Here is a 14,613-nt window from a genome sequence, read left to right on the forward strand (position 1 = left end):
TTTCCTGAGCATGCATTTCACCCTGGGCTTCCTAATTTACACAGATATCTGTTATTACCCTAATTTCCCAAAGAAGCTCTCCCTTTTCCTGCCCAGATCTCAGGTAGTCAATTGTATGTCTCATTGTTAATCCTTTGCCAAGCTGGCTGTAGGTGTTTGGGTCACCTTATGGGGTTTTAAGCAGTGCTTGCTGCTTTTCCACTTTGAGAAGATTCCAAGTTAGGTGAAATAGAGAGGAGTGCCTTGTGTCAGTCCTCCAGGTAGCCCCCAGGTAAGTTAGAACAGACGTAATAATTTACAAGTGAGACCTACTCTGGTCCTTCTGGTACCAGGGGCCAGGGTCCCACTCTGGGATCCCAACTGATGTCTTCAAGATTGCCTCCACATCAAGGAATGAGTAGGGTGAGGGCAAGTAAAAATGCCACAAAGCTTTCCTACCATTTTTAAGTTGACTTCTTGATTCAGTTCTCATGGTTGTTGTAAATCTTCTATTTTCCAGAGTCTGACAAAAGTGGTTCTGACAGTTTCTGCCTGTTTTTCAGTGTTTCTTTGGGGTACTTTTAGCTTGGGAATTGTCTACTCCACCATTTTGCCTATGTTGTCTTTCACTTGATTTTAATTTTTATCTCCCTAATGATGAATGATGTTGAGAATGGTTTCATTTGCCATATTTGCTTTTTCTTTGCTGAAATATCTATTAGGTTTCTTGCTCTTTTATTTATTTTTTTATTGGCTTGTTACTGAATGTTTTCTCAGATATGTTTTGCAAATATTTTTCCTCCTGTGTGATTTGTTTTCACTTTTTAAACAGTATCTTTGGAAGAGTAGTTTTTAAATTTGATGACATCTATAAATTTGTTCTTTTTTAAACTTATGCTTTGTTGTGTTATCTAAGAATGCTGTCTAACTCAAAAGTATAAAAATTTTACTCTTGTATTTTCTTTTGAAGTTTTATATTTTTAGATTTTATAGTTAGATTCATAATCCATTTATTTTTCATACATTGTCTTTGATATGCCTGAGGTGTGGGTCAAAGTACTTTTTTATATATTTTTTGTATATGCACATCAAGCAAAGGTTTTAATAGGGATTAAGAGAATGTACGTTGATTAGTGTGGCGCCTGGGTTTGACTCTTGGCAGGGTAGGTCAGGAAGAATTTGTCACAGTATATGGACTTCTCTTCACCTATTAAATTACCATTCATATGGGATAAGACAACTTTGTATTGCAAACCCATGTTTTTAGCCTGATAGACAAATTTTTAGTGTGTAGACTTCTGGTTTTTAGCTGTGAATCCTTTGATTACATCTAATCTTATCCTTGTGTGTGTGTGTTAGTCGCTCAGTCGTGTCTGACTCTTTGCGACCCCACAGACTGTTGCCCACCAGACTTCTCTGTCCATGGAATTCTCCAGGCAAGAATACTGGAGTGGATTGCCTTTCCCTTCTCCAGAAGATCTTCCCGACCCAGGGATTGAACCTCGATCTCCTGCATCACAGGCAGATTCTTTACTGTTTGAACTACAGGGAAGTCAAGGAAGGAAGTCCTATCCTTAAAGCATAATATAAACACAACACTAGCCTTGTGTATAAAGTTAGCTTGAGATTTGCTTTAGTATTGTGGGGGACGGAGATAGTTCTGACCAAGAGAGGGAGGACTCTGTGAGGACTCAAGAGAAAGCAATAAGCTCTAGAGTTGGGAGGAGCTTGTAGAGATTTTGTAGTCAGACAATTTTCAACCTTTTATTTGATAGTTGAAATTTATATGTCATATAGTAGGTATGTTATTGTTACAGTGTTGCTGCAATAGATAAATACAAATTATGTGTAATTTCTGGCATGCAAGCTGTAATTCTGCTTTTTAAAAAATCTCATGTAAGAAACAACATTATAATATAAGTGAATCGACTTTATTGTAGTATTTACCAGGAACTTGCTTTCATTTAATTAAGAGTATATACTTTAAATCAATTTCAAGTAATTTGTGACACAATTCTCACAGTTGATCAACATGTATGTGTGTTGGTGGAATCATACTGAAAGTTTTTGTTTAGTTTGGTGGTTCTCAAACTTTAGTGTGCTTCGGACTTACCTAGTTCAGTTCAGTTCAGTTCAGTCGCTCAGTCGTGTCCGACTCTCCGCAACCCCATGAATCACAGCACCAGGCCTCCCTATCCATCACCAACTCCCGGAGTACACTCAAACTCATGTCCACAGAGTCGGTGATGCCATCCAGCCATCTCATTCTCCGTCGTCCCCTTCTCCTCCCCCCCCCAACCTTTCCCAGCATCAGAGTCTTTTCCAGTGAGTCAACTCGTCGCATGAGGTGGCCAAAGTATTGCAGCTTCAGCTTTAGCATCAGTCCTTCCAATGAACACCCAGGATTGATCTCCTTTAGAATGGACTGGTTGGATCTCCTTGCAGTCCAAGGGACTCTCAAGTGTCTTCTCCAACACCACAGTTCAAAAGCATCGATTCTTCGGCGATCAGCTTTCTTCACAGTCCAACTCTCACATCCATACATGACCACGGGAAAAACCATAGCCTTGACTAGACGGACCTTGGTTGGCAAAGTAATGTCTCTGCTTTTTAATATATTATCAAGGTTGGTCATAACTTTCCTTCCAAGGAGCAAGCGTCTTTTAATTTCATGGCTGCAATCAGCATCCGCAGTGATTTTGGAGCCCAAAAAAATAAAGTCTGACACTGTTTCCACTGTTTTTCCATCTATTTCCCATGAAGTGATGGGACCAGATGCCATGATCTTTGTTTTCTGAATGTTGAGCTTCAAGCCAACCTTTTCACTCTCCTCTTTCCCTTTCATCAAGAGGCTTTTGAGTTCCTCTTCACTTTCTGCCATAAGGGTAGTGTCATCTGCATATCTGAGGTTATTGATATTTCTCCCAGCAATCTTGATTCCAGCTTGTGCTTCTTCCAGCCCAGCGTTCCTCATGATGTACTCTGCATATAAGTTAAATAAGCAGGGTGACAATATACAACCTTGACGTATATCTTTTCCTATTTGGAACCAGTCTGTTGTTCCATGTCCAGTTCTGACTGTTGCTTCCTGACCTGCACACAGGTTTCTCAAGAGGCAGGTCAGGTGTTCTGGGATTCCCATCTCTTTCAGAATTTTCCACAGTTTATTGGGATCCACAAAGTCAAAGTCTTTGGCATAGTCAATGAAGCAGAAATAGATCTTTTTCTGGAAGTCTCTTGCTTTCTCCATGATCCAGCGGATGTTGGCAATTTGGTCTCTGGTGCCTCTGCGTTTTCTAAAACCTGCTTGAACATCTGGGAGTTCACGGTTTACATACTGCTGAAGCCTGGCTTGGAGAATTTTGAGCATGACTTTACTAGCGTGTGAGATGAGTGCAATTGTGCGGTAGTTTGAGCATTCTTTGGCATTGCCTTTCTTTGGGATTGGAATGAAGACTGACCTCTTCCAGTCCTGTGGCCACTGCTGAGTTTTCCAAATCTGCTGGCATATTGAGTGCAGCACTTTCACAGCATCATCTTTCAAGACTTGAAATAGCTCAACTGGAATTCCATCACCTCCACTTCCACTAGCTTTGTTCGTAGTGATGCCCTCTAAGGCCCACTTGACTTCACATTCCAAGATGTCTGGCTCTAGGTCAGTGATCACGTTATCGTGACTATCTTGGTCGTGAAGATCTTTTTTGTACCTAGAGGGGCTGTTAAAACACAGATTGCTGGTCCCCTCCCTGAGATTTTCCAATTTAGTAGATCTGGGGTGGAGCTCTAGAATTTGCATTTCTAATAAGTTCACTACTGATGCTTATGTTCCTGGTCTGGGGACCACATTTTCAGGATCACAGCTTAAGCCAACTTTCACCTTACTTTTTCAGTATTCTAGGGGCAGAGTTCATCCTTTTTAAGATAGCCTATTCACTGTTAGACAGTTCTTCCTATAATTAAACCTACTTCTCCTTTTGTTATTTTTGTCCAGTATTTCTAGTTCTGGCCTGTGAAGTAAGAAGTTTACTCTTCTATGACAGAGGAGAAAGCCCTCATGTAGTTGAAGAAAGTTATTCATGTCTCCTTTATTTAATTTCTTTCATGTTAAGCATTTATAGTTTCCTAATAGTTATTGGAAGAATACTGTAATTTGTACTTAATACTGCCATAACAGTGTTTTATTTGTAACCTTGTTTCTTTTCCTGTATTTTCTGGGATACTATCCAGGCCAGAATTCTGTAAGTCATCCTAGGTTCCTTCCCCTCCTTAACTCCCTATTTTGCTGAAGAATCATTTGATTGTAGAAATGCTAGGAACCAGATAGAAATTTGATCCAGTTTAAGCAGAAGGGGGCAGCTTAAGGGTACAGTAATATGCTATTGAACCTGCAAAACATGTGATTTGGCTGGATCTCTCATATATGACTAGAAATGGGAACTAGAAAATTGCAAGAAGTAAGTTAGTTTGGAAGTTATATTATAGAAAGGAAGTTCCTTTTCCCATGCCCCTTTTCTTTCTCCCTTAGACTATGTGTTTTATTTGCTTCATTCTCTTTTCTTGTCTTTTAATAAATTCTTCAGTAAATCCAATAATGTTCTACTGTTTTTAAAAGTCCAGTCTGACTACCATATGTACAATAGATAGCCAGTGGGAATTTGCTATATGACCCAGAGAACTCATACCAGGGCTCTCTAACAGCCTAGAAGGGTGGGAAGGGTTGGGAGGTGGGAGGGAGGTTCAAGAAGGAGGGGACATGTATACCTATGACTGATTCATGTTGTTGTATGGCAGAAACCAACACAATATTGTAAAGCAATTATCCTTCAATTAAAAATAAGTCCAGTCTAGCTAGCTGAGCAAGGGAAGCAAGGTACAGAATAGTTCATAAAGAGTGCTCTATTTATGTACTCTGTTCAAAGCCTGGATAGTAATTATCCTGGGGAGATAATGTAGTGACTGAAAGGGAGCACAGGGGGCTTTCTGGAAAGTGCTTGGTTGTTTCTTTCTTTCTTAAAGTCTTGATGGTGGTTACATGGATATGTTTAACTTGCAAAAATTCTTTAAGTTATATGCTTAGTTATATGTACTTTTCGGAAATGAGTAATATACTAAAGTTAAAAGGATGTGCTGGTTAAAAGTTAAATTTCATTTCCCATTTAATTAACATTTCCTTCCCTTAGAAAAGTTTTGATAGGAGAGACTTGGAATAAGAAGGTGCATAATCTGCTTTCGTTTTTCCTCTCCTCTGGCTTCTTTTCTTTGGTATGTTATAGGGAATAGAGAGATTGAAAAGTATATGACTTTCTTTTAACTGATGCTGATCTAGTCCTATTGGTTGTCAGTCCTTTTGTGCCTAAGACTAATTGTTCATCCATATAGTGAAGCAGGCATCCAAGTGCTGGCTCTGTCATGTAGCTCATTTGTAAGTTATTTTGGGAGTATTTTCCTTTCCATATTGCCTTCATATAGGATCTTCCTTCGCCTTGGTATCTTGTAAGGCCTCCTCATTTCCCTCTACTCACAGCTGCTTGCTGGAGTGTTGCCTCTGTGAATGGCCAGCCCTTTTAGATGGGTTACCAGCTTTAGTGCCCAAACCCTGATTTCTTCTTGGTTTCTACTTGATGCATAAGTACTGTTTCATCCTCGTCACACCACTTGGTGGTAATATAGGCTCCTACCTTGATGCTTTCTCTTTTGCATTGACTTCCTCCAATTCGCCTTTCTTCCTGTTCATTCCTGATACAGTTGCCTGGACATATCAATTGCTTCAGTGGTTGTTGTTGTTTAGTTGCTCAGTCATGTCCAACTCTTTGTGACCCCATGGACTACAGCACTCCAGGTCTTCCTGTCTCTTACCATCTCCTGGAGTTCACCCAAGTCATGTCCATTGAATTGGTGATGCTATCCAACCTGCCCTCTTCTTTTGCCTTCAGTCTTTCCCAGTATTAGGGTCTTTTTCAATGCTACCAATAATATTACAGTGCCTTACTATCCTCCATATTCTTTTATCCATTTACTACCAATTTTAAAAATACTTTCTTCTCGGGACTTCCCTGGTGGTTCAGTGGTTGAGACTTTGCACTCTCACTGCTGAGGGCCCAGGTTTGATCCCTGGTCAGGGAACTAAAATCCTACAAGCGGCGCAGTGTGACAAAAAACAAAACAACAACAACCAAGAAAGCAACTTTCCCCCCTTTCTCTTCAGCTGTTTTTCATCAACTTCACTCTTTTTATGCTGGGGTGTTTGGAAATTATATTCTGGATAGCCACTACCAACCAGTGTTTGTGCTTTCCTGCATGTGAACCCACCTGTCACAGTATGTGAGACCAGAGGCTTTTAACAAAATCTTTTCTCAAGGAGGTAGACGTTTCTCCATTTGTTTTCCATCCCCTGTGGCTTTTGGTATTGCTGTGGTACCAGTTACTTGTGTCCTGCTTTTCAGTTGGCAGGTGACGTACATTTCAGTTATTTCTCCTTATGCTTCTCATTTTGTTTTTGTACTGTCCAGGTCAGATTGATGTGCTGCTTATCTCTGTTGTAGCTTCCTTCATTGAAATGTAAAAGATAGGCCTCATTTGCCTTTTTTTAAAAGAATATTTTCTCATCTAATGCTGCTAATTAGGTGGGTGTTTGCTTTAGAATGTCTGCATCTTGATACTTGATACTCATACTGGTGAGGAGGAAGTGGCATTGGGATGGAGTGGGACGGGAGGCAAAGGGAAGGCACTTCAAATTGTCTGTATTGCCTCCTTTGTACTATTATACTTTTTCATTGAAAATGTATCTAGCTCCTATTATAGAAACATAAGGTCTTCCCTGGTGGCTCAGATGTGAAGAATCCTCCTGCAAAGTGGGAGATTGCTGGGTCAGGAAGATCCCCTGGAGGAGGGCCTGGCTACCCACTCCAGTATTCCTGCCTGGAGAATTATAGACGTATGTATTATAGACATATAAAGAAGGCTCTGAGTTTTACTTCAGCATTAATTGAATTTCAGTTCAGTTCAGTCACTCAGTCGTGTCCGACTCTTTGCGACCCCATGAGTCACAGCACACCAGGCCTCCCTGTCCATCACCAACTCCCAGAGTTTACTCAAACTCATGTCCATCGAGTCGGTGATGCCATCCATCCATCTCATTCTCTGTCGTCCCCATCTCCTCCTGCCCCCAATCCCTCCCAGCATCAGAGTCTCTTCCAGTGAGTCAGCTTGTCGCATGAGGTGGCCAAAGTATTGGAGTTTCAGCTTTAGCATCAGTCCTTCCAATGAACACCCAGTACTGATCTCCTTTAGGATGGACTGGTTGGACCTCCTTGCAGTCCAAGGGACTCTCAAGAGTCTTCTCCAACACCACAGTTCAAAAGCATCAATTCTTCGGCGATCAGCTTTCTTCACATTCCAACTCTCACATCCATACATGACCACTGGAATAACCATAGCCTTGACTAGACGGACCTTTGTTGGCAAAGTAATGTCTCTGCTTTTTACTATGCTATCTAGGTTGGTCATAACTTTCCTTCCAAGGAGTAAGTGTCTTTTAATTTCCTGGCTGCAATCAGCATCCGCAGTGATTTTGGAGCCCTAATTAATTAATTCAATTATTAAATAATTAATTATTCAATCCCTAATTGACTATTAGGGATAATTTTAACTTTGTGTGACAGGTATTTTATTATTTATGATTTTTTTAAAAACTGAAATATGCTTTTCTTTACTGGATATAATGTGACTAAAAGGAGAAAAGTAAATAAACATAAGTAGACATGTACTCATTGTGAATATCCTGTCAAAATGCCTTGTTATATCACCTTGAAATCTCATCCCCTATTTTTCCTTTGGGATTTTGTAATCAATGTCTCATATCATTCATGGCATACCGAAACAGTTGTCACTAAGAAATTTGTTTCTGGCTTCAGCTGTTCAATAGGAAATATAAAATGTTGGCACTTTTTAACTGTAATGAATGTTGTGAAAGTGAAGTTGCTCAGTCGTGTCCGACTCTTCGCGACCCCATGGACTGCAGCCCACCAGGCTCCTCCATCAATGGGATTTTCCAGGCAAGAGTATTGGAGTGGGTTGCCATTGCCTGAATGTTGTAGAGATGTTTAAATATAAAGTTCTTACACTTTCAGAAAAGACATTAAAGATTTATGTGTTTTACTTTTTTTTTTTCCTTTGAAGGATGTGATAACTGGACGTAGTCCCCTGCTCTTCAGGAAGCTCAGTAATCCTGACATATTTTCATCCACTGGAAAAGCTAAACTTCAACGACAACTTAGTCAGGATGACTGTAAGTTACGGAGAGGAAGCCTGGCCAGTTCTTTGTCAGGTAAGTATCTAATTTTTTTTTTAAAGAGTTTTGGGACTGTATTGTCAATGTTTAAGGGTGTATTAACTTGGCATCTTGACAGCTTCTTCTGTGGTAATAGTCTTCTATAGAATACTTGTGAGTAAGGCTGTCTTCCTTTCTTTGCTGTTTCCTCATGGCATCTCTGAATGCTAACCTCATGAACCTGCTAAATATTTCTTGATTGACCATTATTACTGGTTATTCCCTTTCAATATGATTTTTGCTCTGTGTTTATTTCTTCAGACTTCACAAACTTTGCTGCTGCTTCTTTTCTTTTTTTTTTCTATTTCTGAAATCCATTCCAAAGGCCATAGTGTCTCCCTACCTCTTCCATAGAAAAGTCTTAAAAGATTCAAAAGGAAAAATTAATACAAGGAAGTCATGCCTAAATAGGAAGCAATAAAAACATGGCATGGTTTTAAGCAGTCAGTGGAGTATGAAAAAAGAATCTATTTAACTTTAGTTGAAGGAGGAAAAGTAATCCAATTACATTCCTTGGCCTACAGTGAACAGTATCAATTTCTTTTTACTTTTGTTCCTTTTCAGGGCTATTCTTTTGGTTTTCTCTTCTTACTCTTCTATTGAAATTTTTATTTTGTCTGTCATCTTTTAATCACATAGAGATGTTTCTCGTTTCTTTTTCCATAGTGTTCTGCGCCTCTTTCAAGGATGTGTTTTATCTTTTCATTCCCTATGAGTAAATAGATTTTTACTTTTTTAATTAAAATTTTCTTGAAGTTTTCTTCTTTTTGGGCTCAGCTGGGTCTTCATTGTGGCACACGGGGTGTTCTCTAGTTGCAGAGCACAGGCTGTATAGGACGTGGGCTCTCTAGTTGTGGCATGGGCTTAGTTACCCTGTGGCATGTGGGATCCTAGCTCCCTGACCAGGGATCAAACCCAGGCCCCTTGTGGTGAGAGTGCTGAGTCCTAACCACTGGGATGCCAGGGAATTCACTCTTTATTCTCATTTAATGGAGTTTCCAGGGGGACAGAAGATACAAATATGTGGTCATTCAGCCATCTTTAACTGGGAATATTTCTTAAAAATAGGCTCTTGAAATCATTGTAAGAATAATAATTAGAATTTTTAAGAAGTTTTTTTCCCCTGAGTTATTTGTTTACTAAAGGGCTAGTTGCTCCGTTTATTCATATTGTTCCTTTTGTTTTAAGCTATTTGTGTTCCTCAAATTCTTGACATTTCTTGGTAAGCTTCAAGCCCTTACTAGTATATGTCCATATGGGTTTCGTCTGCTGTTGTGTAAGTCTCTTTCCCCATTAGGCGCTTATTTTGAAGAGAGATAGAATTGTGATACTAGCCTTTGGATATGTGGATGGGAAGTTAACAAACTAATTTTCCTTTAGGTTATATAGCTCCTTATCTATAGGCAGATTGCCTGGAGAGCTTGGCAACATTTTCAGAAGAAAAGAAACTACGCAGGCTCTACTCTGGGCTTATGGAGGTTTTGAGTAGAGAACCAGTAGTATTTTTTGTGGAGGGTTTTATGGAAAGACTTCCATTAAAGCATGCATTTGATAGAAGACTTGAGAGAGAGCTAGATTTTTTTTTTTTTTATTTTGTTTCTGATGAAAGATGTAAAATATGCCAGTTATAAAAAATTTGAGTGCAGTAACATGCTTCATGTCAAAGTTCAAAATCTTTACTTTCTTCTCTTTTCCCTCCCTCCAAACCATCTATATATACTCCATTATATTTAAATATACATTTAAAATCTTAGGTAAGTATATAAACTTTATTTTAAAAAAATAAAAATTGAGATCGTATGCTATATACTTCATTTCTGCTATTTTCACTCAGCTGAGAACATTGAACATTTTCTCCTGACTGCAATGTTGAGCTGCCTCATTATTTTTAAAGGGTTCAGTATATCATTATGTGGAGACATTATAATTTCTTTAATTTGTAGTGATCATTTATTTTATCCCCCATTTTATTATAGTGAGAGCATTGCTAGGGTTAACTTTCTGGTCTACTTTTTTTCCCCTTTGCATTCCTACAAATGGAATGCTATGTCCAGGCTTACTCAAATTAAAATTATAATAGGGTTTGCTAAATTGCCCTCCAAATAAGTTCCATCACATTTTGTTTGCAGTAAAAGGGTATGTTACAGCAAAAACAAAACCCAAACCTACTTTTTGCTAATACCTCTTTATAAGAGTGGTTATTTCTCTGACGAATAGAATCTAGCAGGAAGAAGAAGAGTTTTAAAGTAAATTGGTGATCAAGTAAAAGCCAGGAGAATATGCAGGGCAGAATATTGAAGTTGAATGAGTGAATGGGTTTGGAAAAAGTAGAAGGAGATGAGGCCAGGGAGATAATATGGATTTATGGAGGATCTTTTCAGAGTTTTAAAAGTGTAACTTAGGACTTCCCTGTCAGTCCAGTGGTTAAAACTCTGTGCTTCCCCTGCAGGAGGTGTGGGTTCAGTCTCTGGTCAGGGAACTAAGATCTTGCATGCCACATGGTGCTGCCAAATAAAAACAAAAAAACCAAAAAAATAAAACTAAAAAAGCAACAAAAAGTGCGGCTTAATTCTTTAAACAGTAGAGAGTCATGAGAAGGGGATGACATGACCATATTTGTTTTGATTAGATCACTAGTGATCTAATCAATGTGAATGAAGAAATGAAGAATGGTGTGAGGGAAGGGATTGAAATAGGACTTGAACCTCAGCTAGAAAGTCATTGCAGTTCTAGGTGCTCAGGGTTTATAAATGACTTTCTTGCAGTCTTTCAGTGGGATTAAGGCATTCAGTCAACCTGGACTGAACACATGGAATCTGGCAAGAGCAGCAATAGATTCAGTGTTTGTCTTCTGGAAACCTAGGGGCCAAACTTGTCTAGGAGAAGCTTTCAGCTCCACAATGGTAACACATTGAGTTGATGAGAAACTAGGTAGGATGGAAGGGACTGGAAAACTCCTAGCCTGCTAGGTTGGGTGTTAGGTTGGAACAAGCCTGTTTGGTTGGAAGTTGGGCCCTGGCATGGTGGTGGATATTACAGAGAATTTAAAATCATTGACTCAGTTCAGTATTCCACTTGGATTTCCCACCAGCACCAACATAGGTGGAGTTTTTTAGAGGGCTACAGATCCTAGAATGGATGTGGAGGGGCTTCACTTTGCTTTGGATCAATGTACTTTTAATCCATTTGCTGTCATTGTATTTTTTTCATTTCGTTAATTAATAATTTGTTAATTTTACAAACGTTGTGTTTGAAGGTAAGCAGCTGCTCCCCTTGTCCGGCAGTACACACAGCAGCGTGGGACAGGTGACTTGGCAGTCTTCAGGAGAAGCGTCCAACCTGGTGCGGATGAGGAATCAGTCCCTCGGACAGTCTGCGCCTTCTCTTACCGCTGGCTTGGTAAGTGTTAGTACAGATGCTCCCTTGCTCTGTGAACAGGTCCGTGGTTGTCATCTGTCATTAGGACAGCTATTATTTTTCCTTTAGGGTTTGGCTAGATTAATTTCTCAAAGCAAACAACAGAAAAGAATGGAATTTCATAGACAATGTTCTGAATGCGCTCTCATGCTGTCAGTGGTACTGACTGTGTAATGAGAGTCAGTAAAAAGACTCATTACGATTTTAACTTTAATGGATAAATTTCCTGAAAAAGAGCTTTCTTATGGGAATGCTGCTAAATCTTGTGACGTTGTGTTGCTTCCGTACATAGCTCTGTGGTATACATATTTAGTACGTGTGGATAGGGAACATGTCTTACACAGAGTAGGCACTTCAGTATGTATTAGGTGAAAGAATGAGCCTCTTCTTTGTCTAGCTTTGTGTAGTAGACAGGACCTAACAGGTTAAGCTGTGTAGTCTGGGCAGGTTGTTTTCTGCCTGTTGTTGCCTTGTACCCTTTTACCCTCAGTGGCCCTGCCTCTTTACTTAGGGAATCCATTGACTTTCTATTGATCTCAACCCTCTTCCCTCTATCTGTAAGACAAGGCAGACTAGTAATTTGCAGGATATGATAACAGAAGCTTGTTCCCATAAGAGAAGTTCATCTACTCTTTGGGACCATAAATCTTTTGGGTTGGCATATAGGGAGTAGAAAGCTTTGTCCATTTGTTCGTCCAAGAAAGTGGGGATGGGGAAGAAGTCTTCTTATAGCAGGTGGGAAGTTAGTTTTTGGATCAAAAGATTTCCTGATATGACCTGAGGTTTGTGATTTTAGGCTACAGGGATAATTGGTATCATTTGTGGAACTTCCCCAAATTTTTATTTTGAAAATATCAAACTTACATAAAAATGGAAAGAATGGCAATTAAACTTATTTACATTGACCAATTTGGTTGTAACTTTATATTTTGTCACATTTGTTTAATCTGTGTGTATATGTATATATTTTTTTCCCTGAAGATTCCAAAGCAAGTAACAAACATTATGCTATCTCACCCTCAAGTATTTTTCCTAAGATCAAGGGACAGTCTCCTAAATAACCGCAATATATAACGGACCCTTGAACAACAGGGATTTGAATTGAGTGGGCCTAATTATATATGGATTTTTTTTCCCATTAATACTACCAGATCCGTGGTTGGTCGAATCCTGGAATGCAGAACTGTGGATAGGGAGGACCAGCTGTCAATTTATACTTGGATTTTCCACTGCATGGGGATGGGGAGGGATTGGGAGATGTCAGTACTTCTAACCCTTGTGTTGTTCTAGAGTCATCTATATTACCAGATCCAAGAAGTTTAACATAAATTTAATTTAAAAAAAATCAGATTTCTCCACTTGTTTTCAACATGTCTATTAAAGCCCCACCTCTCTCCTCTTTTAACCTCTGGAACTTAAAAAAATCCATGCACCATCGTAGAAATTTTGATCCAGTGGGTCTGGAGTGGTCCCAGGCATCCATATTTGCTTTAAATGCACTCTTTTGAGAACTGCTGCCATTAAGGTAAAGCTGAATGTTTCATTTTAAGGTGGTTTGTTGCAGAGGAAATTACTGGACTAAGTTTGCTGAATTCCTAGTCTAACAATTGAAGTAGAATATTCCTGAATTAAAATTTTTTTCAAAGCTTATTGAAATATAATTCACATGTGATAAAATTACTCATTTAAACTGTATAATTCAGTGATTTTTAGATAGATGCAGCCATCACTGAAGTCAGTTTTAGAATATTTTCATCATATCAGGAAGAATTCTTAGAGCCTTTAACAATCACCTTATTTTCATATCTCTCTAGGCCTGTGTAACCAACCACTAATATACTTTCTGCCTCCATAGATTTACCTATTCTGTCCATTTCATATAAATTGAACCCTATAATATATGGCCTTTTGTAATTGGCTTCTTCCATTAAAATGATGTTTTTAAGGTTCCTCCATTGTGTCACATGTGTTAGTATGTCATTCCTTTTTACCACTAAATAATATTCCATTATATGAATATACCATATTTTATCTGTTTGTCAGTTGATTGACATTTGGGTTGTTTTTTCCTTTAGACTGTTATGAATAATGAACATTTGTTTACAGTGTTCATATGGACAGTTTTCATTTTTCTTGAGAGTGGAATTACTCGGTCTTATGATAACTGTTTAAATGCAGCAGTGTTTGATAAACTGCAGTGTATGATGATTTTTGTTTCTTCACATCTTCATCAGCATTTGCTATTGTCTATCTTGATTTTAGTCATCCTAGTGGTTCTGAAGTGTTATCTGTGGTTTTGATTTGTGTTTTCCTAATGACAATAAGCATCCTTTTATGTGATTATTGGCCCTTTGTATATCTTCTTTGAAGAAATGTCTATTCAAACTCTTTGCTCATTTAAAAAATTGGGTTATTTGTCTTTTTATGGGTGTGTAAAATAATTACTTCTCTAGAACTGAATCTAGTTATGTCTTTCCTCCCAGGGATCTGCCTTTTGTTTCCTCTTGTGCTTTTCTTCCTCAGCAATTTACTTACTTATGGTAACCTCAGGCTAGTTCCTCCTTTTCCATTCTCGTAATTAAGGATTTCCAGTTGAATATTTTATGTTTGATGGCACATTTGATAGTTAGTGTTGAATACTTTCCTTGCTTTGACTTACTGTACACTGAATATAGCTTGATGCCACCCCAGCTTCTGTAGCATTTCTGAAAAAGTCTGTCCTATAATGTATACTTGTTGTTAATAGAATTATGGCCATATACAGCCCACAGATCCATATATAGTCCGCAGACCCAGCCTCCAGAGAATTTTTGGGTCTACAAGATTCACATATAACAAAAAACCAATTTAAAAGTAATAAGACAACATTTAATAAAATAAGGAACTAA

The 14,613-nt window shown here is 38.6% G+C and overlaps 1 protein-coding gene across 4 annotated transcripts in view; it reads left to right on the top strand.

Annotated features, from left to right (window-relative positions):
• Positions 1-14,613, top strand: part of MAST2 (microtubule associated serine/threonine kinase 2) — a 217,028-nt gene that overhangs the window by 17,057 nt on the left and 185,358 nt on the right. For all 4 annotated transcript variants that reach the window (XM_055404056.2, XM_055404057.2, XM_055404058.2 and 1 more), the window contains exons 2-3: positions 8,158-8,305; positions 11,565-11,707. In XM_055404056.2, coding sequence (XP_055260031.2) covers positions 8,158-8,305; positions 11,565-11,707 — 291 coding nt within the window. The remainder of the gene's footprint in view (positions 1-8,157; positions 8,306-11,564; positions 11,708-14,613) is intronic.

Source organism: Moschus berezovskii, chromosome 4, assembly GCF_049115385.1.
Source record: "Moschus berezovskii isolate FMDL1 chromosome 4, NW_MosBer_1.0, whole genome shotgun sequence".
Lineage (NCBI taxonomy): Eukaryota > Metazoa > Chordata > Mammalia > Artiodactyla > Moschidae > Moschus > Moschus berezovskii.